The 24,244-nt window shown below is 48.1% G+C and overlaps 1 protein-coding gene across 4 annotated transcripts in view; it reads left to right on the plus strand.

Annotated features, from left to right (window-relative positions):
• The window catches only part of CLPB (ClpB homolog, mitochondrial AAA ATPase chaperonin), a 160,797-nt gene extending 138,290 nt beyond the window's left edge, over window positions 1-22,507 (plus strand). For 2 of the 4 annotated variants that reach the window (XM_008070282.2, XM_021718692.1), the window contains 9 exons: window positions 4,566-4,643; window positions 6,383-6,438; window positions 11,759-11,803; window positions 12,447-12,608; window positions 18,103-18,259; window positions 19,056-19,129; window positions 19,294-19,413; window positions 19,617-19,721; window positions 20,150-20,467. In XM_008070282.2, coding sequence (XP_008068473.1) covers window positions 4,566-4,643; window positions 6,383-6,438; window positions 11,759-11,803; window positions 12,447-12,608; window positions 18,103-18,259; window positions 19,056-19,129; window positions 19,294-19,413; window positions 19,617-19,721; window positions 20,150-20,398 — 1,046 coding nt within the window. In that variant the 3' untranslated portion in view covers window positions 20,399-20,467. Of the gene's footprint in view, window positions 1-4,565; window positions 4,644-6,382; window positions 6,439-11,728; window positions 11,804-12,446; window positions 12,609-18,102; window positions 18,260-19,055; window positions 19,130-19,293; window positions 19,414-19,616; window positions 19,722-20,149 lie in introns of all 4 variants that reach the window. The other 2 variants (XM_021718690.1, XM_021718691.1) reach the window with 2 other exon arrangements.
• Window positions 22,508-24,244: the final 1,737 nt, after the last annotated feature.

Genomic DNA, 24,244 nt, shown 5'->3' on the forward strand with positions numbered 1-24,244 from the left:
CACACACTGGGGCCTTCTTCCTGGAATGTCCCATCATACCCACAACTGCCAGCCCCTCACCCATCAGGCACAAATGTCAGGCAGGCACAGATAACTCTTCCCATCCCTTCCTCCCAGTGTGCCCATCTCATTTGGCACCCACAGTTTTTGTAGCAACATTTACTTCAAAGGCATGAGCCTTATTTGAGGCCTCTTTGTGGATGCTCCAGCACCTAGCAAAGAGCTTGTTTTCTGAACAAATGCACGAGGCTTCTTGGAGAGGGGGATTCAGAAGAGAAGGAAAGCCTTCTTCACCCAGGGTAGTAGTAACCACCTGGAGTACTAAGAGGCTTTTGTATCCAGTCTTCAGTCTTTTCTGTAAAATGAGAGTTAAAGAATCAGTTCTTTCCCCCTTGCGATTCTAAAAAAGACTAAGAATTCATTTAGTTAGCAAGTATTAAACTAGTGTTGGGCTAGTCTCAGGAGTCAGGAGATATAGCACCCAGCCTGGGGTCACACCCTCTCCCCTGGATACAAGGGCACAAACAGGTGAAACCCTTTACTGCCCTCCCCAAGCCTCAGCCTCCTCATGTGTAAAATGGGGAAACACCTTCTTCCCAGGATTATAATAAAGATACCAAAGCTAAATAGCTACTGCCATTACCGCGGCTATAACTACCACTATTTTTATTTTTATTTTTTATACACTCTTTGCAACTTACAAATTGCTTTTGTAACCATTAGCTCCTTTAATATATATGTGGGACTGATGCAGCATGTGTTTTAGATGAAGAAACTGAGGTCCTAAAGGAATAAATTTTTTATTCAAAGCCATCCACTGGTGACAAAGACAGGGCTACATACCAGATCCTATAATTCGTGCCCTTTCTACCACACCACCCTATAGATGAATGTACTCCAGATTTAATAAGGTAGATGTGATATGGTGGGTTTAATCAAAAAGACCTATTGCAAGTGAGTGTTAAGATGGTCCAGTAGTGACAGACATGGCCAAGAGAAGATGGAACACAAGCAGGGCGGGCACTGGCACAGCATGTCGGGAGACAGGAACCAGGCCAGAGCTTGCAGAAGTGGGACTGGCCAGAGAGGGACCCGAGCTGCCTGTGCAGAGGAACATGTTACCATTGAGCCCAAAAGCACTCGAGGACAGGATCATGGAACAGGGGCTCCTGAGGCCATGTGTGGAATGGCTAGTGGACCAGATTGAAAGACTAGAGAGGGAACGTTTTCCAGGTGAGGCAAGGGCATGAGGAGGTGCTGTAACAGCGGAGCCAGAGGTAGAGAACCCACTCCTTCCTCTAACTTCTGAAGTACAACACAGGTCCAAGAATCAACCAGAGCTGGGGTTATAGCCCAGGGCTTTCATTTATTTACCTATGTAACCTGAGCAGGTTACCTAACTTCTTTGCACATGTTTCCTCATCTATAAAACAAGAATCAGGCTGGGTGCGGTAGCTCAAGCCTGTAATCCCAGTACTATGGGAGGCTGAGGCAAGAGAATTGCCTGATCCCAGGGCTTCGAGACTCAAAACCAGCCTGGGCAACTAGGTGAGACCTCGTCTCTACAATATATCAAAAAAGTGACTGGCTGTGGTAATGCACACCTCTACTTCCTGCTACTTGGAAGGCTAAGCCCAGCAGATCGATGATGAAGTGGCTGTGAGCATGTCACTGCACTCCTGCCTGGGCAACAGAGTGAGACTCTGACTTTAAAAAAAAAACACGAGAATCAAGTTCCCTGCTCTGCTTCTCATATCGTCATAACGAGGCTAAAATGAAATTATGTCTACAGAAGTTCTAGTTCTTGATACACTGTGAAGCGCTACGGAGTAAGTCGTACATTCTCTGGTCCATAATGAGAGCACACCGGTACCTATGCACACCCCCTGCCCTGCCACATGGGCCCCTCCAGGTCCCTACCTCAGCCTCTACTCTAGCCTGACAGGACCCTCCAGGCTCCCAGCCTTGGTCCTCAGCCACCCTGCCCACCACACACACTGAGGCCCTCCTTCTCCAGTCCTTCCTAGCCACCTCCATTTTTCATTCTGTCGGACTCCATCTGCTGGGCCATTTTTCTCTTCAGATAGTATTAGAAATATCCAGAGTTGTAATTGTTTAATGGTTGGCATTTCGCCTGTTTTGTGGGGGACCCACTTCAAACCCGCCCCAGACTTGTGCCCTGGGTCGGGCAGAATTGACCAGGGACAGCTGTGCAGTGGAGTCTGCCTGGCATTATAAAGAGCTCTCCCAGGTGCATTATTAGAAAAGATGGGGGAAGATGGCCCCAGGCATAATTCAATTCTACATTCTCCATGGTATTTTTTGTACTGTACAACCCAGCAGTATGCAGTTCTCTGTGGGCTGGGAAAGAAAGAAAAGCCAAGAACAGAACCTCAAGTACATGATACCCAGGGAACCCTGTTTCCCTCCAGGCCACCTTGGGGGTTGTCTGGGTTTATCTGCCTCCCCAAATGATGGGTTCATGCTCAGTTTCTTCCCAACCTAGATTCTCAATTACACCAACTTTTAGAAGAGTGTGATCCTTTCACCCCCCTCTCATCCCCACACCAACACATGTCCACACACATAAATTATTCACAAAAGTCTAGCCTTGGCCATTTTAATACCTTCACTTCCCCAAGTGTCCCCACCCCAGCTCTCTGTTTCTGTCTGGCCACCGAAGACGCCCTCCTCAGCCAGGCTTGGACTTCTCCCTCTTCATTCCTAGTATTCAGGTGCCTATAAGGTCTGTGGGTTCCCCTTAAACCCAAGCCTTCTAGAAAACTTGGACCAATTGGTTTAGAGAAAATCTGGGCTCTTGCCAGGGGAGAGGTTGGACTGAGTATTTTTCCAAGCCTCTTTCAGTATTCTCATGGAGCATCTTCTGGGCAGGTGGAAACAGGTAGTCTGATATTCATGATGTTACACAGTTTCTACTGAGGTAAGGACTAGACAGAAAATAGTATTTTAGATAGCAGTGTTGGGGATTGAAGTGAGAAAGATCACAGGCATAGGGCTGAACTCCTAAGCAGTGTCCAAGACCTTCATAACCTCATCCCACCCACCACTACTTATGTTCATTCCTGTCTTTCCTCTTCTGTCATGCTGGCTACCTTTGCCTCTCCAAATCCTACCCAATCTCCATTATCCATTACCAGTCCCACCTCTTCAAAGAGCCTTCTCTGACCTCTGCAGTCGCTTCTTTAAAGCCCAACCACACTTTGTGACATTTAGGATCTTGGTACCACAAGACTGGCAGGCACATCCCTGATATTGTCAACTCTTTCTCAATTAACTAGAATTCCAACCCTGGTCCTCTGATATATATTCCTTTGCTAAGGTCCCTGATACTCTGGTCTGGGGACCAGACCAGACCTGCTGTTCCATCTGCAGACTGACCTTGACATTACATAGTGCTCTGTCTCCTTCCTGCTCCTGACTGCCATGGTTCCATTAATGCAACCCAAATTGATACTCACTTTTTAAAGCAGCCGTGTATGGTTTTAAAAGACAGATTTAGACATGTAGTAGTTATGTGACTTGGACAAGTCTCTATCTGATGCCTCAGTTTCCTGTTCAATACACTGGAGTTGGGAATAATACTTTCCCCTCAGGGTGTTTGTGTGCATCTTGAATAAATGCATTGTTGATGAATTTTCCAGTTATACCTGGCATACAGCATGTTCAGTACCTGGTGTTTCTTCTTGTGGTTCTGCCTCCCACCCCACATTTCTCCCTTCTCACACTCTTATATTTGAGCTTCTGAGTCTGGTTCTCCCATTCCACTCTGAAGTTAAGCACTTGGTTTTCTCACCTTGAACGCATAGCCCTTGATTACATACTTCCTCTTAAAGAGAAAAAGTCGTCTTACTCTAGCAGTGTTGATCCCCCGAGGGACCTAGTACAAATCTATCCCACTCCTCACACTCCCCCCTCCCCTGCCACCAAGGGCCCTGGTTAGCAGAGATGCTAAGCCAGTGGCTTACCACTTCCAAGCCCCAAGCTCTACATTACCTTGGATTGGCTTCTAGAAAATGCATTTGGCTGTATTTCTACTTCCTGATCCAGACAGTAGAACAGGCCTTTGTTTCCCCAAATAGGAAGGAGTCAGAACTCACCCCCCAGATCCCCAAGGGCCTGCCACGGGCTTCTGCCTCTCCCATTTGCATAGGAGGCAGGCCCACGCTGCCCCCGGTGATAAGTAGATAGGTAGCCAGCAAGAGCTAGAGTTCCTCGTGAATTCTCCTTCACCAGTCCCCCACCCCCTTCACCTCCATTCACCATCCACCCGCCTTTCAGTTTCCTTGGCAACGCTGAGTGCTCATCCTGGAAAACTTTATCCGAAATCTGCTCTGGGCAGCTTTCCAAATCCATGCTAACCTGATTAGGTGTCTCTAGGGGCCTTGCCAGCTAATCAGATTAGGCAGCACTAATGGTAGTGAGGACTTTGAGTGGGCGCAGAGCAGTAAAACATATTGTATACTTAGTGATAATTATCCTGCCTTTTGTGTCATTGATTTATCTGCCTCCCTCCCTGTCCCCCCGACTTGTGTGTTTGGCTGTAGCGATCCGGAGGAAGGAGAATGGCTGGTACGATGAAGAACACCCTCTGGTCTTCCTCTTCTTGGGATCATCTGGAATAGGTAATTGGGAGCAGATCAGCCAGTGGGGAAGGAGAGCTGGGGAGACCAGTCTCAGCCTGACATCTCCAGCTGTTGTGGGTCAGGGTCACACAACCCACCTCTAGTTCAACTCCCACCTCCAAAAACAACTGTGTCCAAATTACAGAGCCTCCCAAAAAAAGAACCTCTTTTACCATCTGTCACGTTATGTAGAGATGGAATTGTACCCCTCGATCTGGAAACTTTGGTGCAAGAATTAAATCACCTAGAGAACGAGGCCCTTCCAGGTCCCATTAGCCCTGATCCAGCCACTCCACATTCCCAGAAGCTCCTCATGGGGAACAGTTGAACCACCTCCTCTGCCCAGCACACTCAACATATTTAGCACAGCCTCACTTTAGGAAGCTAAAGAAGCCTTGGCCAGGGCATGGTGTCTCAAGCCTGTGGTCCCAGCAATTTGGGGGGGGCCAAGGCAAGAGGATTGCCTGAGCCCGCGGGTTCAAGACCAGCCTAGGCAACATGGTGAGACCTTGTCTCTACTATAAGTCAAAAAAATTAGCCAGGCGTGGTAGTGTGTGCCTATAGTTTCGGCTACTTGGAAGGACTGAGGCGGAAGGATCTCCTGAGCCCAGCAGGTCGATGCTGGGGTGGCTGTGAGCATGCCACTGCACTCCAGCCTGGGCGATGGAGTGAGACTCCAACTCAAAAAAAGAAGGCTTTGGTGACCCACACCGTGTCAGGTGCATAGCAAAATTAGTTATAGTAAGATAGGTTGAGTATTTCTCTAGCCAGTTGAACTGGATTTTCTGAGGCATTCTCATGCCCTCACTCTCTGTTCTCATACTCACAGACCCCCCACCACCACTACCTCTGACCACGGTCTTCATAGGGAACTTCATGGTTTAGTTGCTTCCTCTTCCTCTCCCAGCATCTTCTTGAGCCCCTCCCTCAGATGAGGGCCCCAAAAGGTTACCACTCTCTGGCCATGATGCTACAGAACTTGACTTCTATACTAGACTGTGACTTCCAAAAATTTTGCCATGATACCAAATGACCCTTCAGAGCTACCATTCAGGTATCATCTTTTTTTTTTTTTTAGTTGGGGTCTCACCCTATTACCCAGGCTGGAGTGCCATGAAACATTCATGGCTCACTACAGGCTCAGTCTCGATTCTCCCGCCTTGGCCTCCCAAAGTGCTGGTATTACAGGTGTGAGCCACTGCTCCTGGCCTGTCATTCCTTCTTTATGTTCCAAAGAAGGGCTGTGAAGCCAAGGAGAGATGCTCTTTCTTCCCTCCCAGCTTCTATCTGGCTTATGGTTTTAGGGCCTGGCTGAATGGCAAGACCATGGCTGTTGAGAGGGATACAAGATAGTGAGCCAGGAGGTCAAGGCACTGCTAGGAGAGGTGAGGCACTGCTAGGCTCTAAAAGATAGGTTGGCTCTGGATTCTAAGAGTCAGCCTCCCACTCTTAGGATGCTGCTACAGGGAAAAGGCCTCAGTCTCCACCCACAGAAAAATCAAGATGTAGTACAGACTTCAATTCTAGTCTCAGCATCACCATTAATCCTAGGTGACTCTGGGAGAGTCACTGACTCTCTCTGAGCCTCAACATTCCTATCTGGAAATGTCGTCTTTCCAGGGCCTGTGCATTTCTAGTATTTCTTCATTCCAGTAGATAGTCATCTGGTCCTGGGCTGTAGGAAAAAACAAGTAGGAATAAGAGTCCTAACCCAACTCCTCTCTCTTCTTTCTTACTAGGAAAAACAGAACTGGCCAAGCAGACAGCCAAATATATGCACAAAGATGCCAAAAAGGTAAAGGCTGGGATCTAGGCCTGATCTGCAACCCATGGAGACCTCATTCCTCCTACTATCCCAGAAAAATCTGAGACTCCCTAAATCCGGCAATAGACATTCAAAAAGATGGGCTCTGACCTGGGAAGCAAGCCTCAGTTGTGGCCCCAACTTGGCCACCAAGTGCTCCACAGATTTGAGCAGGTTATCCCACTTCTTTGTGCCTCAGTTTCTTCATCTATGAAATAGGAATAATAATCCTTGCTCTGCCTGACTCTTGGGAGAATCAAGTGAGATGTATCTACACATTTTGAAGCTGTGCCAGATGTTGTGCTGGATGCTGCTAATACAGCATTTATTAAGATGTTCTCCCTCCCCCTGAGAAGCTCAGGCTGGAGAGAAAAACTGCTTTAAAAACATCCTATTACTATCCAGTACAGGCAAACTGTGCTGGAAAGAGTTTTGGGGCTGCAGGAGAAAATAAGTAGGAGTAAGAGGTTGCTTTATTGCTTCTCTCCATCCTGCATGGGCTTTTAAACAGGATTTCATGTGCCTTAGTGTGGTATGCTTATAGCTCCCTCTTCCCCCAAGGCTCGGAGCTCTGGATTCTCCATAGGAGAGGACATTCCCATCCTCTGTTTGTTTTCTTGTTTTGTTTTGTTTTGAGTTGGAGTCTTACTCTGTTACCCAGGCTGGAGTACAGTGGCACAATCACAGCTCACCACAGCCTTGACCTGGACTCAGGCAATCCTTCCACTTCAGCCTCCCAAGTAGCTGGGACTACAGGCACATGCCACCGTGGCTAGCTAATTATTTTTTTCTTTTTTTTATGAGACAAGATCTGGTATGTTGTCCAGGCTGGTCTCCAACTCCTCGGCTCAAGTAATCCTCCTGCCTTGGCCTCCCAAAGTGCTGAGATTACAGGTATTAGCCATTACGCCCAGCTTCCCATCTCCTGTTTGTTCACATTCAGGCTTTTCAAGGCTTGCTCAGTTTGATTTTCTAGGCTGGCAGGAAATGCTTCCATGTAGAGAGAGTAATCCTTGGGGAAAATGTGAAACATTTCAACAAAAGCCAGACTCCTACTAGCCTTCCCAGCATCGAGGCTAAGTCCCCCAGCCCATCACTGGAGGTTGTCCAAAACCCCACATGCTTCTGCCTCTGCCAGCCAAGTGGCCCCAGTAGCAGAGAGTCCTGGACTCCTGTTCAGCTCCTAGTTATCTGCCCCTTGCCACCATCCTGAGAGTTAGTAGCCATCGAAACAAGGTAGCTCCACTGTGTCCTCCTGAGCCCCCTTCTGCCTAATAGCTGAATGAAAACTCTAAAACCTCCCTGCTCTACCAGCAGTTGTGTTCTGCCTCCACCAAACCCAGAGCAGGCCCACTTGATAGGCAGGCAGGAAGCAGCGCATGGCATGCTAATATGCTCCAACAGAAATAGCATTTTTAAGTCAATTCATCAGGTTGGCAGCGATTGAAACAATTAGCACTCTGGAAAGGGCCATAAACTAGCAGGACTATTAGGGAAGATGCAGTTACAGGCAGGAACCACCTGATTAGGGATGAAGAATTCTGAGTGGTTTAATTTTAATACTGTCAGAAAGGTTAATATTTAATTACAAATTATAATCTCCTTATCCAAGCCGTCTTCATATGTCTTCATACACATACTTTCCTTAGAAGGAAGGTATCTGCTGACTTGCTAGTGTAGAAAGAGAAGGGGCTTGAAAACTGATAATGCAAGTAATTTTTTAGTTGGCATATCTGAATGGGAGATAGATTTATACCAGGGCAGGGTGTCTCGAAGGCATGATGATGGCGTCTTCAGTACATGCCTCACCTGAAGAAGGAAGGAACGCTGTCAACCCTTGGAGACAGTGGGCTGTGATGGACAGAGCTCTGGAGCCAGCCATTCCTTGGCTCAAGTTCCAGTTCTTCTGTTTTCTACTGGCCCTAAGCAGGTTGTCCCTTGAAGTTTCATCTCTCTTGCCTCAAGGTGAAGCTGTCCAGTCTTGTATCTGAGGTTATCATGGGCAACATGATATCATGTGAGTCACCTCTGGCTCAGGACCTAGCACTCAGTGAGTGCCTACTCCCTTGACGTGTATGTATGTATCACTTCATACTTTCCACAGCAGTACCTCATTTACTCTTACTTGATCCTATGTGGAAGATAACATAGAAGCTAAACCAGACCTACTTTTCAGATGAGAAAACTGAGCTTCTACAACATTAAGAAGCTTGTTCAAGGCCACCTGTTTGGGGAAGATGTAAAACCAGAATCCAGTCTCTCAACTCCTCACTCAGTATCATCGTTCTCAGCTACTCTAGGAGGCTAGGTTGTAGATTTGCCAGTTTGTCCCTGTTTCTCACAGGGGGATGAGAAACAGAAGAAGCCCAATAAAACCACCCATGTATTATTTTAAGTCATAGATGCCGCTTCTATAAAACTCCTACCTGTACCAAGCCCTGCTGGCCAACTTATTATAGAATCTATGTTTAGCATATACATTTTCTGGCCACGTGACAGGCATGTTTGTCCAGGGAATCCGGGACTTTCAGTTGTATAACCAGTATACCTGACACCTCCAGGACCCAATAAGTGATGTGTGCATATCATGTACACCTTCTGTGTAAAATAGGCTCTTACCAAATGGGATCTCCCTTTCATTTGCCTCCCAAGATGGCTGGCAAAATGATATGAGCACTGGCCTAGGAGTCTGGTGACTCGAATTCTATTTCTGGCTCTCTGACCTTAGTTTTCTTATTTGTAAAGAGACACTGATACCACCAGACCTTGTTGCCTCACAAGGCATTGCTTGTACATGTATATAATTTCTTTATCAGATCTGTGAGCTTATTTTTTTTTTCTCTCGTTAGCCTGTGTACTATTTTGCCCAAGTTGAACAACTTTGTTAACTTTCATTACTAGAATTAGTAATCCTTGGGAAAGAACCTTAGTGGTGTTCTGTGATCTCATCATGAGGTAGGGTGGTGGAACCCAAAAGACATTAGTATGATAGAGGGTTGAAGAGCAAGTGTCTGAGTCCAGCTGCCTGGGTTCAAATCCCAGCTCTTCCTTACTATATGGGATTGCAGGACCCTGTTTTCATCGGTTTTCTTGTCTGCAAAGTAGATTCAACAATGTCTGTTTTATTGGACTGTTATGATGGTTAAAAACGATATAGCGATATACATTGTTAAACACCATTCTTGGCACACACAGTGAGCGATCAGTACATGTTGGGTGCTACTATTATTGTTGTTGCCTCACTTTGTAGATAACTGCAGGCTCAGATCACATGAAACCTAAATGATTACAGCCAAGGAAATCAAGCCCAAAAACTTGTTCAAAGTTACATAGTAAAGCATTAGAAGAACTAGGGTGAGAACCCAGGTTATTTGACATAAGCAAGCACTGGAGTCTATACTTCCTATATCCTGGACATTGATTGGCATCTGGGCACAAAGCTCAGAACCTTTCAAGTGACTGCCAGGAGCCCAGCTGATTGCCAGAGGGGAAAGTATGAGGCAGTGTGGCATAATGGCTAAGAGTGCAGACTTGGAGCCAGATTGCAAAGCTTGGGTGACCTTGGGCAAGTTATTGTACTTTGTGACTTAGTGTTCTCATCTATAAAGTGGGGATGATAATAGTGCTTATTTCATAGACATGTACATGTTCTAAACCCTTTATAACTTGCTTAGAACATCACCAGGCACGTAGTAAGCATCCAGTGAATGTCAGCTGTTACTAATTAGAGACCCATCTTGCTGCTTCTAGACCATTGCTCCCTCTCAGTTTCCCCATGGCCATCCTCTCCCTTCCCGAAGCCTGTGTGTATCACTTGGCTGAATTCCCTAGGGACCCTGTGAAACTGCTTGCTGGCTCATGCCCTATGCACCCTGACAGCAGTGCTTACCCCCACGTGGCCTTAATAACTTCTCTAATCCCTGTCCCACCTCTTGGACTAGGTCCTCTCCTCAGGCTCCCAGGGAGGCAGGGAGAGGATCCAAGAGCTTGTGTGACACTGGAGGAAACTGCAGCTTAAAATGGGTGTGCAGGATGTCCAAGGGAATACAGACAGGGGCAGAACTGGGAATAGAAAACAGATCCCTGGCTCTCAGCCCAGGGCTCTTCCAGCCACCCTGTACCCCAGAAACAGAGTGACAGGACAGAGAAAAAACTGAAAGTACATCACTGAGTTAATTTCTGACACTGAGTGAACTTCTGACCAGTGGCCAAGCTAGAATATGGCCTCAAATTTCAGGCTTAACTGCCTCCCTCTGAAGCTCTTGTCACTCTATCATTCCCAGCTCTCAGGAAAAGCAGTGTTCAGTGAGTACTTTCTTAGATGGAAGCACGTGTCAGTAGGACAGGAACCCAGAAGGACTCTGGGGAACTCTGGTCTAGGTAGAGACAAGGCACCTTTGGATGCCCTTATAACTCCCTAATCAGTTAATTCTTCATGAAAATGAGTGGGCACTCTGCCTGTGCTCACTCTTCAAATCACACAGTACTGCAAGGTCTTCTTCTGGGGCTAATCATGGCCACTTCTTTGGAAATAACCCCTAAGCCCAATGGTGGAGAGAAGGGGTGCAAACTACTTATGAATATCTTTTAAATTAAATGAAGAAGTGTAAATAAATAAAAAGATGTATTAGTTTGAAAGAAAAGTTAGCTAAAACAGACATTTGCATCAGACTTGCGAAGTTGAGGGGCATCATGGAGCTATCCGGGTATTTATTAGTCTCCTCCCTCATCAAGATCCACAATGATTGTGACTTACTTTATCCGTGTCTGTACCGCTTGATGGGGTGCTCCTAAAGGACAGAGATCAAGACTTGTTTACTGTTGTAACTTCAGTGCCCAGCATATACAGGATTCCCTAGGGAAATATGGATGGGTGGGTGGGTGGGTGGATGGATGAGTACATGGATGGATGGATGTGTGGGTGTGGGTGGGTAGGTGGATGGATGGATGGATGGATGGATGATTGGGTGGGTGGGTGGATGAATGAATGGATGAGTGCATGGATGGATGGATGGGTGGGTGAGTGGGTAGATGGGTAGATGATGAGTGGAAGCCTACCTGAAAGAGACATCCTAAGTCAGATTTAGAAGGTCAAGGACATGATTTGGCTCTATTAAGGAAGACTAAGGGAATTATGTGGAGATGAGTAGAGAGAAAAGGAGACAAGGAACCAGAAAAATATATATCCTAAGAAAGAGATAAAAGATCTTGGGTTGGTGTGGCCTGGGGGCTAGTTGAGGGGTGCTCCTTCTTAACCTTCTATTCACCTTCTACCTCCCAGTGGACATGGTACCTGTTTGTTTCCACACAGGGCTTCATCAGACTGGACATGTCTGAGTTCCAGGAGCGACATGAGGTGAGTGGGAGTCCTCAGTGAAGCATGGTTTAGAGGTCCTGTCACCATGACTGCTTTGGTCATATGACTTGTCAGCTGAGCCATTGGGCCTCAGATAATTCCAGCACCCTTGAGATTTGTAGTTGGGGCATCTGTGTGCAGCAGAGTCACTGATCTTTTTTGCATGGGATTTGTTCTGAAGAGTAAACAGATCTATCTGCCCTTCCATCATGGCAGGTTTCCTGCCATACCAGGAGAGAAAAAGTAGAGCATCCTTGTGAGGCAGGCAATCTTTTTTCTTTTTTTTTTTTGAGTTGGGGCTCTCACCCTGTCACCCAGGCTGGAGTGCAGTGGCACGATCACAATTCACTGCAGCCTCAAAATCCTGAACTCCAGCGATCCTACCGCCTCAGCCTCTCGAATAGCTGGGACTACAGATGTGTGCCACCACTCCTGGTTAATTTTTTTTTTTTGTAGAGATAAGATCTTGCTGTGTTGCCTAGACTGGTCTTGAACTCCTGGGCTCAAGCATTCCTTCCGCTTCAGCCTCCCAAAGTGAGACAGGCAATCTTAATAATATACAAAGTCATCTTCTCACACATGCCCCATATTGGAAACTAAATACATGGAAAGACCTTCCTAGCATGTTTTCTTCCTTTACCAGGTGGCCAAGTTTATTGGGTCTCCACCAGGCTATGTTGGCCACGAGGAGGGTGGCCAACTGACCAAGAAGTTGAAGCAGTGCCCCAATGCCGTGGTGCTCTTCGATGAAGTAGACAAGGCCCATCCAGATGTGCTCACCATCATGCTGCAGCTGTTTGATGAGGTGAAAGCCAGCTTGGGCCAGGATGGTGTAGGGGGACATCTGGAGGTGTTGGAGGCTGTGAACAGAAGAAAACTGCAGAGGCTTTCTGGTCATTCCTCAACATGCTGCTCCCCAACATGTACATTCATTCATTCATTTAGCGGGCATGGCTTAGCCCCTCTGCTCCAGGGTCCAGGCGGGACACTCAAGGGAAGACCAACACCACCCAAGAGTTGAAATGTGTGGCAGCCTAGGCTACCTTCTAGAGTGCCATAGGGCAGCAGAGGTGCCCTGAGAGAAAAAGACCTGAATATTTAGTCCAGACCCATATGTGACAAACAGGGAGACCGGGTCAAGAAGCCTTCTGGCACAAACAGCTCTTGTTCCTCCCTGTATCTCATTGTCTCCTCCAGTCCTTTAAAATGCTGATGTTTTTGCCGCTGCTGATGAGCTGATAATACTCCAGCTCATGGAGCCGTTTTCTTCTGAGGAGCTCCAGGCTCTCACAAACTGGACAGTCCTACTAGGAGGAGTAAGCTCTAAATGGGAAGAAGAACTCGCTGTTATTCAGTACATTCTGTGTACTAGACCCATACTGAAAACTTTGCAGACGTTACCGCTTATCGTCACAATAGCCAGACAAGGTAGAAGTAATCTCATTTTTTACAGATAAAGAAACTGAGGTTCAGAGAGGTTCTTAATAACATATAGGCCTCAGAGCTACTATGTATGGAACCAGGACTGGATTGCAGATATATCTGATCCCAGAGTCCCTGTCCTCCCTACCACTCCTTACCTTGAGCCAGGCAAGGGGTTGCTTATGATCATGGGAGATGACCTCGCCTTTTCAGAAGCCCAGCTCTGAAACATGAGGAGCACGAGGAGGAACATGAGGAGCCAAGGAGTCAAAGGAACATGAGGAGCCAAGGGCTGAACTGGGGATGCGGCTTCTCTTCTCCCATGCACAACTTTGTTAAGCCAGCACCTGGCCAGATGGAGTCTGGGCCTTCTTTCTACTTAGCCTCCTCCATCCCTGGAAAAATAGGGAGGTGGTTTGCTTCCCATCACAGGATACTTCCTCCCCACCAGACCAAACAGCACATCAGGTTCCAAGCCAGGAAAACCCAGATGCAAATCTCTACACCAGCTGCCCACTGCCTTCCCCACTTGGCCGGCATCCTTTCCCCTGCCCCGGTTTTGTTGCTGTCTTCATAACCCCACAACTGCTCCCTTCCCCAGGGACTTCCTGAGGAAGATGGGGCCAGTCCTTCAGAGGTCACATATTCGGTTACTCACATGTGTAGCCCGAGGTCTCCCCTCCATTTAGCCTCTTGATAGGATTCAGGTGCACAGTTATGGCCCAGACCCAGACCTGTCCCTGGGAGCTCTGCCTAATACACAGGTCAAAAGGAGACATTTTCACAGCTGGCATTTTGCACTTTGTGTGCCGTTCATTGTTCTGAGAAGTTTACATGTACTAACTCATCTAACCTTCAACAGCCCCTCTGAAAATAGTTATTATTACTACATCCATTTAACAGATATGAAAACTGAAGTAAAGTCAGATTAAGTAATTCACCTGTGATCACAGAGCTGGGGAGGGAGAATATTGGATTCAAACCCACGTAGCCCAGTTCTAGAGCCTGCAGCTTAATGACTGTCATGCAGCTAGGGTCAGTCTGCAGTGGAGTATTCAAAGGGAGAGCCAGCTCTGGGAGGATGGCCTCTGGCATCCCTGGAGAAGTGCTCAGTGGCATCCTTGGCCCAGAAGAGGGAGGGTAATTGCTGACTGAAATACAACTAGCCCCCCTCCCTTCTCCAGTCTACTGCAGTTTCTTCTGCTCTTGGTTCCATTGACCGGAGCCACCATCCATTTACTTGGCCAGATCTCTGCTTGTGTGCTTCCTGAGGACCTCGTCATGTTCCTCCAACTGTCCCCAGAGCCCACAGAGTCAGGGAAGATGCTCTGATGACTAACTTAATTCAACGATAAGTCAGCACTCCTTCAAGAATGAGTTAACTATTAGCTGGGTGAACAGAGTACAGACGGACCAGCAGTAGAAATGTAATATGCAAAGGTGCGGGGGACCTGTACACTCGGGAAACTGCAGCTGGGCAGCATTGTTGACTGCAGAGGGAAGGTGAGAGCAGAGTAGCAGAGATGAGGTGGATAGGGTAGACGGAGCCAGGGACTGGAATGTAGAGTTCTCTGATAGAGAGGAAGCAGCCTTTGAAAGATTTTAAGCAAGACAGAAATATAGTCAGATTTTCACTTTACAAAGATCTTGTGGTCAGCTGTGCAGAGAGTGGACTAGAAGGCAGAAGAGTCACCAAGAAGGAGACTATTAGGGAGCCCAGGCTGAATCTGGGGAGGCCATGGGCTAGAAAACCAGAAGGTTGACCAAAGAGAGAGGGCATCGCCAAGGGTGGCCTGTGCCAGGTTTCTGACCTGGGTGGCCAGGTGGTTGCTGCAGCCATCAGGAATACCATGAGATGAGCCACAGGTGAGGAAGGTGAGGCACTGAGGTTGGAGTTGTTGCAAGTGGGACACCTGAGGGGCAGCCAGGTGGAGATGTTCACGAGGCCGTCCATCAGTTTTATGGGTCTGGAGCTTAGGAAAGGTCTAACTGAAAACAACAGTTCAGGATTCAATCAGCACAGAGAGGGCAGTGGAAGCCACAGGAGCGGAGGAGACTGCTCACCCAGGGAGAGCATAGTGCACAGAGATGAAGAGGGGGCTGCAAACAGAGCCCTGGGACCTGTCAGGGAGAGCCGAGAGGGACTTGCTAGAGAGGTAGGAGGCAACCGGAAGAATGTGGCTTATTTATTTATTCCTGAAGCACTGTGTGGGGCAGAGGGGACCCAGACAAAACAGACGCAGTCACTGCCTCAGTGTTAGGAATGAGTGGGGGAGATGGGGAACCATGAAGCAGTTCAGTTCACTGTGGTGGGTGCTGCACTTGGGCTAAGCAGCAAACATCAGGAGTTGGGAGGGCATCCAATCCAGGCCAGAGGTGTGAGGGAAGTCCTCCATCCCCAGCCAGCTCAGTTCTCCCAGGCCTGGACCCAGAAAAGCAAGAACCCTGTCGCTTTCACCAAAACACCAAGAAGGACTAATACTGGTCACTTCCTGGTGACTCCAGAGCTTATGACTCAGAGCAGAAGTCCCAGGAAGAGACTGGTCCCCAAGAAGCCCAGCCCCTCCTCGCTTCAGGGATTCATACATGAGACAGTGGGAAAGCAGCCCCATGACCCTGGGGTGAGCACTCAAGCCCCAGCCACAATGTACATGCTCTGGTTGTTAGTGGGAGTTGAGACAGGGACAGTCCCTCTTTGGGACACATCTTTATTGAGGAGAAGGAAACATGAGGGTCACCTTTTGGGTCAGTCGTGCACTGCACCTGCTCCCCTCACCCACCTGGGACCCATCCTCAGCCCAGTTATGAGCAGAGTTTGATCTCTTAGAATGAAATTGCTACTGGGTTATTGTTCTGGCCAGCACAGCAGTGTGTGAACTCAGTCCTTGGAGATGAGCTCTGGGAAGTGAGTGTGGAATACACACAGTGTCGGGTGCATATGCTTGGGCACGTCACACACACAGAGACCTGGTCCCTAAAACTAGAATTACCCTCAGCAGATTCTTTCTTGTTCTATTCCATGAGCAGAGGGTGAGTGAAAAGCTGATGGCAAGAACTCAAGGACACCCTCTTGTACCCTTGCTTCCCATTTTCCCACCCCAAGGCAGGGACAGGAGTGACCAGCTCCAGGACCTGGGTTGCCAGGCCTCTTGTGAATAGACTCCTTTGGAACTAACATTTTCTCCGAGGCCTGTGCCAAGGGCTAGTGGAAGGCAAGGCTGGAAAGCATACTAGATGCTCAACTGGTGTGCATTTTTTCTCCTTTGCCCCAAGGGGCAGGACTGGCTTCAGAAGCAAGGGCTGACCCTGAGGCTGGGGCATAGTCCAACATTCTGGCTCAGGCAGGAGCCAACAGGCTGAGGTCAGTTATCCTCATGTTTTCAGCATGTCAGGAGTCACCACAGAGGTGAGGGGGAACTATGCTTTTCTCCCCAAAAGAAATCTCTGGCAGGTCTCTCCCTAGCACCTCTCCCAGTTGCTTCTGTCCAGAAAGGATCAAAGAATGCAAACCAAATTTGGCAGAATTCTGAGAAGACTTTATTGAGCTAAAGAAAATGGCATGAGGTCTCATTGATCCAACACCATTGGTAAGACCTCTGTAGCCTGGTGCAGAGGGAAGGTCATGGGCTCTGAAGTTAGACAGTTCAGGTCTTAGCCCTACTACATTCTAGCTGTGAAACCTGGAATGAGTTACTTAACTTCTCTGAGGGTGATGGTAAGGGTTCAGGCATACAGCAACCAGGTGTCTAGCACCTACTCTGCTATATCCTATTCTAGACCCAGCTTCTGTGCTTGCGAAGCTACTTTCTAGTAGGTGGAGTGAACCAGGGCACAGAGCACATTAAGCAGAGTGCCTATGATGAAAGTAGAAGTTCCCCACCAATGTTCACCACTGTTACTCTGTTACTTTCTCTCCACGAGTCCCTGATCCTTGCTGTTGATCTAAATGGTGTAAAGTGCTGTTGTATGGTGACACCCTTGATACTTGCTGCGTGGGTGGAGCTCTTCCCTTGAGCTAATTGGCCCCAGGACCCTATACTGTTACAGTTCTTCTCTCTCTGCCCTCTGCTGTTTATTCCTTTTCTTTGGTGCTTCTGTCTTCTATACTGTAGATGCCTCCAGTGTCACTTCGGGAAAGAGCTAAAGATTCCAAGGAGACTTCCCTAGGTGGTTAAAGGAGGAAGCTTGTTTTCTGTCCCTCTCTCTCAGGCCAGATGGCTACTCCAAAGATACAGAGATTATACCTGTTTCAACTCATGTTGTCTCATTTACTCAGTAATTATGGCTCTAAACACTTGTACAGCATGCTTTACTAAGGATCTTTGACCAGTGTGACCACATCCAGTCCTCACAGCAGACCCGTGAAGTGCCCCCCTCTAAATTTCTGCAGCACCCTGGGCTTCCCTTTATCATCTGCTTAACATACTGAACTGCCACTGCTTATTTCCTGGATCTCACTGCCTCCCTAGTCTGGGAGTATGGGGAAGGCTTAGTAAGTCCCCATACCTTCCGCCACAGAGCCTGGCCCAGAGAGGGCCTCCAAGAAAATGTGTTGGATGATTGAGATAAATGGATGGCTACTCTTCTGGATGCCAGAGGTAGTTAAGTGCCCTGAGAGATGCCGCAGAGCAGGTGCACCCTCACCTGGAAGTGCTCACAGTAGGTGGATCAGTTGCAGCCCAAGGCATTGAGCACTACAGCCTGGGTGTGAGTCCAGCACTCAGAGAACCCAGAGGAGGGAGCAGCTGACTGCCAGTGCTGGGGGAGGCACATGGGGTTCTGGGGAGGCCTCCTGGAGGAGGTGAGAAGTGAGAGTGCTAAAGTCTGCCCTGGCTCACAACTCCCTGACTGAACAGTCCCTTCTCTTCCCTTCGCAGGGCCGGCTGACAGATGGAAAAGGGAAGACCATTGATTGCAAGGATGCCATCTTCATCATGACCTCCAACGTGGCCAGTGATGAGATTGCACAGCACGCACTGCAGCTGAGGCAGGAGGCTTTGGAGATGAGCCGTAACCGTATCGCTGAAAACCTTGGTATAGCAGCTGTTTTGAGCTGTCTGGACCAGTGACTAACCTGTCTCCTGGGGGCAAGGATGGGATTGGGGTCCTGGGCCTAGCTGAGGGTCCTAGTAGGCAGCTTTGTCCCTCACTGACACTGAGCAGACACTAGACACCGTACCAGGTAGTAAAGGGGGGCGGACAGAAGAGACAGTGCCCCCACTTTCTCACAAAAGCCCCAACTCTATTGGGTGACAGGAGGGCTCCAGGCAGGAATGAACAGAGATACACCAGGGTGAGGGACCGGGAGATGGCCTGGGTCTCAAGGGTCTAAAGAAACACACACTCAATAGGGAGCGAGGCGTTGGTGCAGTGGAGGACAGAAGGTGGAAATTGGTAAGGCAGTGGACACAGCCTTTTTCACCCAGGGCCTCTTTCCACATAGGCAGGCCCTGGAGAGTGCTGAAAAGGAGGAACACATTGGCCAGAGGCTGTGTCTGTCACCTTTCTCTTCAGGACTGAGCTCTGCATCCCCTTCCTCCAAGTCAGAACTCTCAAGTCTTGAACCTAACTCTTCTCCTCTCCTCTCCCTCCCTCACACGACTCCCACCCCAAGGAATCCCAGACTTTAAAGCCCACAAGAGCTGAAAGGGCTTTGCAAAGTACCTCGTCAGAGGAGGAGACCAGGCTGAGACCCAGAAAGCCTCAAACCTTGACCAGGATCACACAGACAGGCAGGACAAGGGCTCTTTTCATGGTGGGGCCAAGGGACAGGCACAGCCCCCAAGCTCCCTCAGTGTGGGGAGTAAGCAGTTTATGATTATCTCCACAGGAGATGTCCAGATTAGTGACAAGATCACCATCTCCAAGAACTTCAAGGAGAATGTGATTCGCCCCATCCTAAAAGTAAGAGGTGTTTCTTGGCACTTCCTGGTAGAGTCCAAGGTTGGGAGGAGGGGTCTTAGCCATCCTGGTGATATGAAAGCCCTGTCTTCCACAACAGAGTCCAGTAATTCCCCTAACCCCCTCTGGATCACAGAGCTCAACCCACCCCTAACCTGGCCCTGCAGGCTCACTTCCGGAGGGACGAGTTTCTGGGACGGATCAATGAAATTGTCTACTTCCTCCCCTTCTGCCACTCGGAGCTCATCCAACTCGTCAACAAGGAACTAAACTTCTGGGCCAAGAGAGTAAGAGGGTACCGCCCGTAGGTGGGGGTGGGACATCTGACCACAGGAAGTCTGGAACACTAGACTGGGAGCACACCCCTCTCCTAAAAGGTGGAGCACAGTGGTGTGGGACCAGTAGCCCTGGGAGACTCTCAGGCCAGAATGGCAAAAAGATGGAAAGCACTGGGCCACATGCGGGTACACTTCTGTCTAACCCATCTCAGGCCAAGCAAAGGCACAACATCACACTGCTCTGGGACCGAGAGGTGGCAGATGTGTTGGTCGATGGCTATAATGTGCACTATGGCGCCCGCTCCATCAAGCATGAGGTAAGCACAAGAGCCTGAGAAGTGAGGTACCGCCACACCTCCCCACAACTCCCCACAGACCTAATCCCTGGGCTCCCAGCCTGTCTCCCTATAGGTTGGCTGCTGGAATTGTTCGCACCCAGAGCAGATGCCTCTTCAGAACCATAAACACAAAACGATCAAGTAAAACCCCTGTCTGGAGGGTGGCCAAGTGTGAACCCTACCAGAAGTGGGGACCTGGACTAGGAGCCCCGAAACTGATTCACTGAACTTTTAGCATAGTTCTACAAGCTAGGTGTCATTAGCCCCACTTTGCAAATGAGAACACTGAGGCTCAGAAAGGTATCTGACCTGTTCTAGCAGTAAGTGATAGAAGCTGGCCTCCAGGCTCAAGCCACAGGCTGAGCACAGGCTGAGGCAGTGATGACCTCTTCACCTACAACCTGCAGGTAGAACGCCGTGTGGTGAACCAGCTGGCGGCAGCTTACGAACAGGACCTGCTGCCAGGGGGCTGTACTCTGCGCATCACTGTGGAAGACTCAGACAAGCAACTGCTCAAAAGCCCAGAACTGCCCTCACCCCAGGCTGAGAAGCGTCTACCCAAGCTGCGACTAGAGATCATCGATAAGGACAGCAAGACCCACAGGCTGGACATCCAGGCACCACTACACCCTGAGAAGGTGTGCTATACCATCTAGCATCTAGCAGCCTGCCTACGTGTGCCCTCACATCTAATAAAGGCCCCTTGGCTGTGGCATGGCAACTGACCTATCTTCCCCTCGTGCCTCTCCCTCCTCGCTACACAGCCTAAGGCCTGCTCGCCTCCTCACAGCCCCTGGAAGACCCTCAGCCCCAAAGCCTGAAGCAGGGGTTTTGCCCTACCCTGGCCCCTCGGTTGTGGGCCCATAATCTGCTAACAAGCCTCCAGGAGAGGAGCTTCCTGTGCACCCCCTTCAAGGCAAGGGGGAGGGAGGTTCCTTGTCTGTGTCCTTCAGAATGATCCCCAAGCCCCATAGTCCCTGGAACTTTATCATGTCCCCAGGAAGTTCAGGAGTGTGGCAGCTAAGAACAGATATGGCTGAAAGAAGATGAGGACCAAGCTGTACCTGCCACCCTCTGCCAGCCTGCATGCCACTCAGTCCCCAGAATGTCACTGGGAGCAGAGAAAGAGGGCAGAGGCCCAGGCACATGGATGATTCTGCAGTTTAATCTATACCGCCTCATGTCCTAAAATTCTAAGAGGAAGGGACCCATAGAAGCTTTCCTCTTCCCACTGCTGTATTATGCCCACTGTTCTTCACCCCATGTTCTGGGGTCAGACCAAACCATGTTTCTCCAGCCTTGGGAACTAGGTCAGGTTAGGACACCTCTAGGAGGGGGCCTGACTTGTTCATTACTCTACCCTATTCCAGGACCCTACTCTGGGACAGAACAGCAGTCCCAGATGACCAAGCACGCTCAGCTCTGTGGGGACTTCCTTCAGGAGACCAACAGTGTAGACATTGGGAAGCTGTAGGGGGAGAGATCATGGGACAGGGCTCTACCCAAGTAGCCATGGAGTCTGCCTCAGCCTTGTCTGTACTGCTGTTCTAGCTTTATTAGCCTGGAATATACATGCAGTTTATTCAGTCTACATATTAGTCCCTAAGCAGAAGTCTAGACACCATACCTCAAAGGCAGACCAGCTGTGTTTCAACCGCAGCCAAGCAAGGCACGACAAGGCCCAGTGCGTTCGTGGGCACCACCTGCAGTAGCCACCACTGATAACTACTCCATCCACCTTCCTCCTGCTGGGCCTTCATGCAACCCTCCTGTGGTGTTAGCTAGTCTCTTTCAGGAAGCAGAGAATGGAGGCAGGAATCAAAGTCCCTTTGGTAATGGAAGAATGTCCTAACAATATAGTGGGTGCAATCAGAGTCAGGGCATGGGCTCTAGCAGATGCTCCCACAATCACTGTCTAGTCCCTCAGGAGTTGTGTCTGCTATTCCCTACCTCAGTGACTGCTGTTCTTTTTGTTGTTTTTCACTTTTTGTTTTTAAATAGTTTTTACTTACAGAAAGTTGTATAAATAGAGAATTTCCATGTACTCTTCACTCAGCTTCTCCCAATATTGGTATCTTACAAAACCATACTGTAGTTGTCAGAACTAGGAAGTTAACATTGATAAAATACTGTTAACTAATCTGTGGATGTTGAAATTTTGCCATTTTTTCCCCTGATGTTTTTACTGGTCCAGAATCCAATCCAGGATCCTGCATTGATTCTGTTGTGTTACCTTTATCTCTGTCAGCCTGTGGCAGTTTCTCCATCTTTTTTTGTCTTTCATGACCTTGACACTTTTGAGGAGTCCAGTCCAGTTATTTTGTAGAGTATACCTCAATTTGAGCTTGTCTAGTGTTTTCATATGATTGGACTGAGAGTCTGCATTCTTGGCAAGACCACCACAGAAGTGATTTGTAACCTTCTTAGTGCCTCCTAGCAAGGGGTGGTGTGAGCTTTGATCACATGGCTAAGGTCGTGGGTTTTGCCACTGTAAGATTATGAGTTTTTCCTTGAAATGAATAAGAATCTTCTAGGGAGATTCTTTGAAACTGTGTAAATGTCTTATTTATCCTTGTAATTTTGTCTACTGATTTTAGCTTCCATCATCATCTGTTCTTGCTTATAACAGGATTAATGTTTTATTTGCTTAATGATTACTTCTATTTCCTTTTTCCATGTATATATGTATTAATTGATACTATACTGTAAAGAAGACCTGTCCTCCCCCCCCCATTTACTTGATAATTTCAGTATGAACTAATGAATATCTGTTTTAGTCTGTGAGTTATAAACTAATACTAACGTAGGGGGGTTTGGGGTTTTTTTGTTTTTTGTTTTTTTTCTCAAATTGACCCAGATTTGGCCATTGGGAACTTTTTCAGGTTGGCTCCCATTGCCAACATTGCCAACAACGTTGGCTTTAACATTGCCCCCATCATTTTTTAATCACTTTCTGGCACTACAAGATATTCCAGGCTTACTCACATTTTCCCTCTCCCAGCCATTTCTCCAAGAAGCTCCTGGTTCCTTTCATTCCAGGAGAAAAGAACTTGGAAAGCAAATGGTTTCCTGGTATTTGGAAATCAAATTGTGGGCACCAGGTATACTCACTGATACAGGAGTGTCATTGCTCCTAGACCATCTCAGCAGACAGCTAAGAAATGTGTATGTGTATCTGTGTGTCCGCACATGCAAATACACATACCTGAATATATTATTGTGTCTATCCATCTATGTCTACTATTAAAAAACATGAGTTCATATTGATAGCAACACTTCCGGTTTAATACCATAGTTTGTGACTGCCAGTCTTACTGTTCTTTTTCAGCTTTTTTCTCACCTAACTCTGTGTCTTCTCCTTTTTCTCTGTTTGATGTTCAGGCTTTCCTTACAGGCTCTAATTAAGTCAACCAGTGACCATCCTGTATGCAATATTCCTGTTAGATAAAAAGTTCTTCTGCATGGCTGTCAGTCATATTGGGTCAATTAACTGTGGCCAGGAACAACGTGAATATAACTCAAAACCAGATAACATTTATACAAGAAAACCCAATGGCCACCTTCCTGATGGTAGGGAAGGGGACAGCATAGAACCTCAGATTCCTAGGAACTTAGTAAAGTATCACTTCTGTTCCAGAGGTTCTTTGCCAGACTTGGACCCATATCTTAGACTTTCATAGCAACCTGAGCAGTGCTCAGCTCACTTGCCTTACTTGTTCTGTCTTCATCACTAGAATGTAAGCTCCAAAAGGCAGATACCCAGCTGTTCAGTTCACTGTGTTCTACTCATTGAACCTGGCACAGTGCTATATTGACACATGCTCCAGGAAGGATGGGTATGTGAGACCACAGCAAGCACAGATCTTCACAGTGGGCCCTGGAACAGAATAGTATCATTCATTTGCTCAGCATACTTTTATTTGTCATGTTCTTACGGCCAGGCAGTTGGACCCACCAGGATTGGAGATCGGAGAAAATGGAGCAAGGTGAGACCCCAATACCTTATTGAGGAGCCTAGAAAACATGAGGCTGGACTTTGAAATGACAGTGTAACATCTTTATTGTTCAAAAGGAAAATCTCAAAGGTGTACAGTGATTTAGAAATTTAGGAAGGATCCTCATTAGTACAGCAAAAGAAAAAAACAAAAATTTACTGCCAGGCTCGGTGGCTCAGCCTGTAATCCCACGCCGTTGGGAGGCTGAGGTGAGTAGATTGCCTGAGCCCGCGGGTTCGAGACCCGCCTGGGCAACTTGGCGAGACCTCATCTGTACAATAAATCAAAAAATCAGCTGGGCATGATAGCGCACACCTGTAATTCCGGCTACTCGGAAGGCTGAGGCGGAAGGATCACCAGAGCCCAGCAGGTCGAGGCTGCGGGGGCTGGGAGTGGCCACTGCACTCCAGTCTGGGCGACAGAGTGAGACTCCAACTCAAACAAAAAAAAAAATTTAGGGAAGAAACAGATTTAAACCATAAGAAAATAGAAAATGGACCAATAAAG

Source organism: Carlito syrichta, unplaced genomic scaffold (genome assembly GCF_000164805.1).
Source record: "Carlito syrichta isolate Samal-C Ts95f unplaced genomic scaffold, Tarsius_syrichta-2.0.1 Scaffold313283, whole genome shotgun sequence".
Taxonomy (NCBI): Eukaryota; Metazoa; Chordata; class Mammalia; order Primates; family Tarsiidae; genus Carlito; species Carlito syrichta.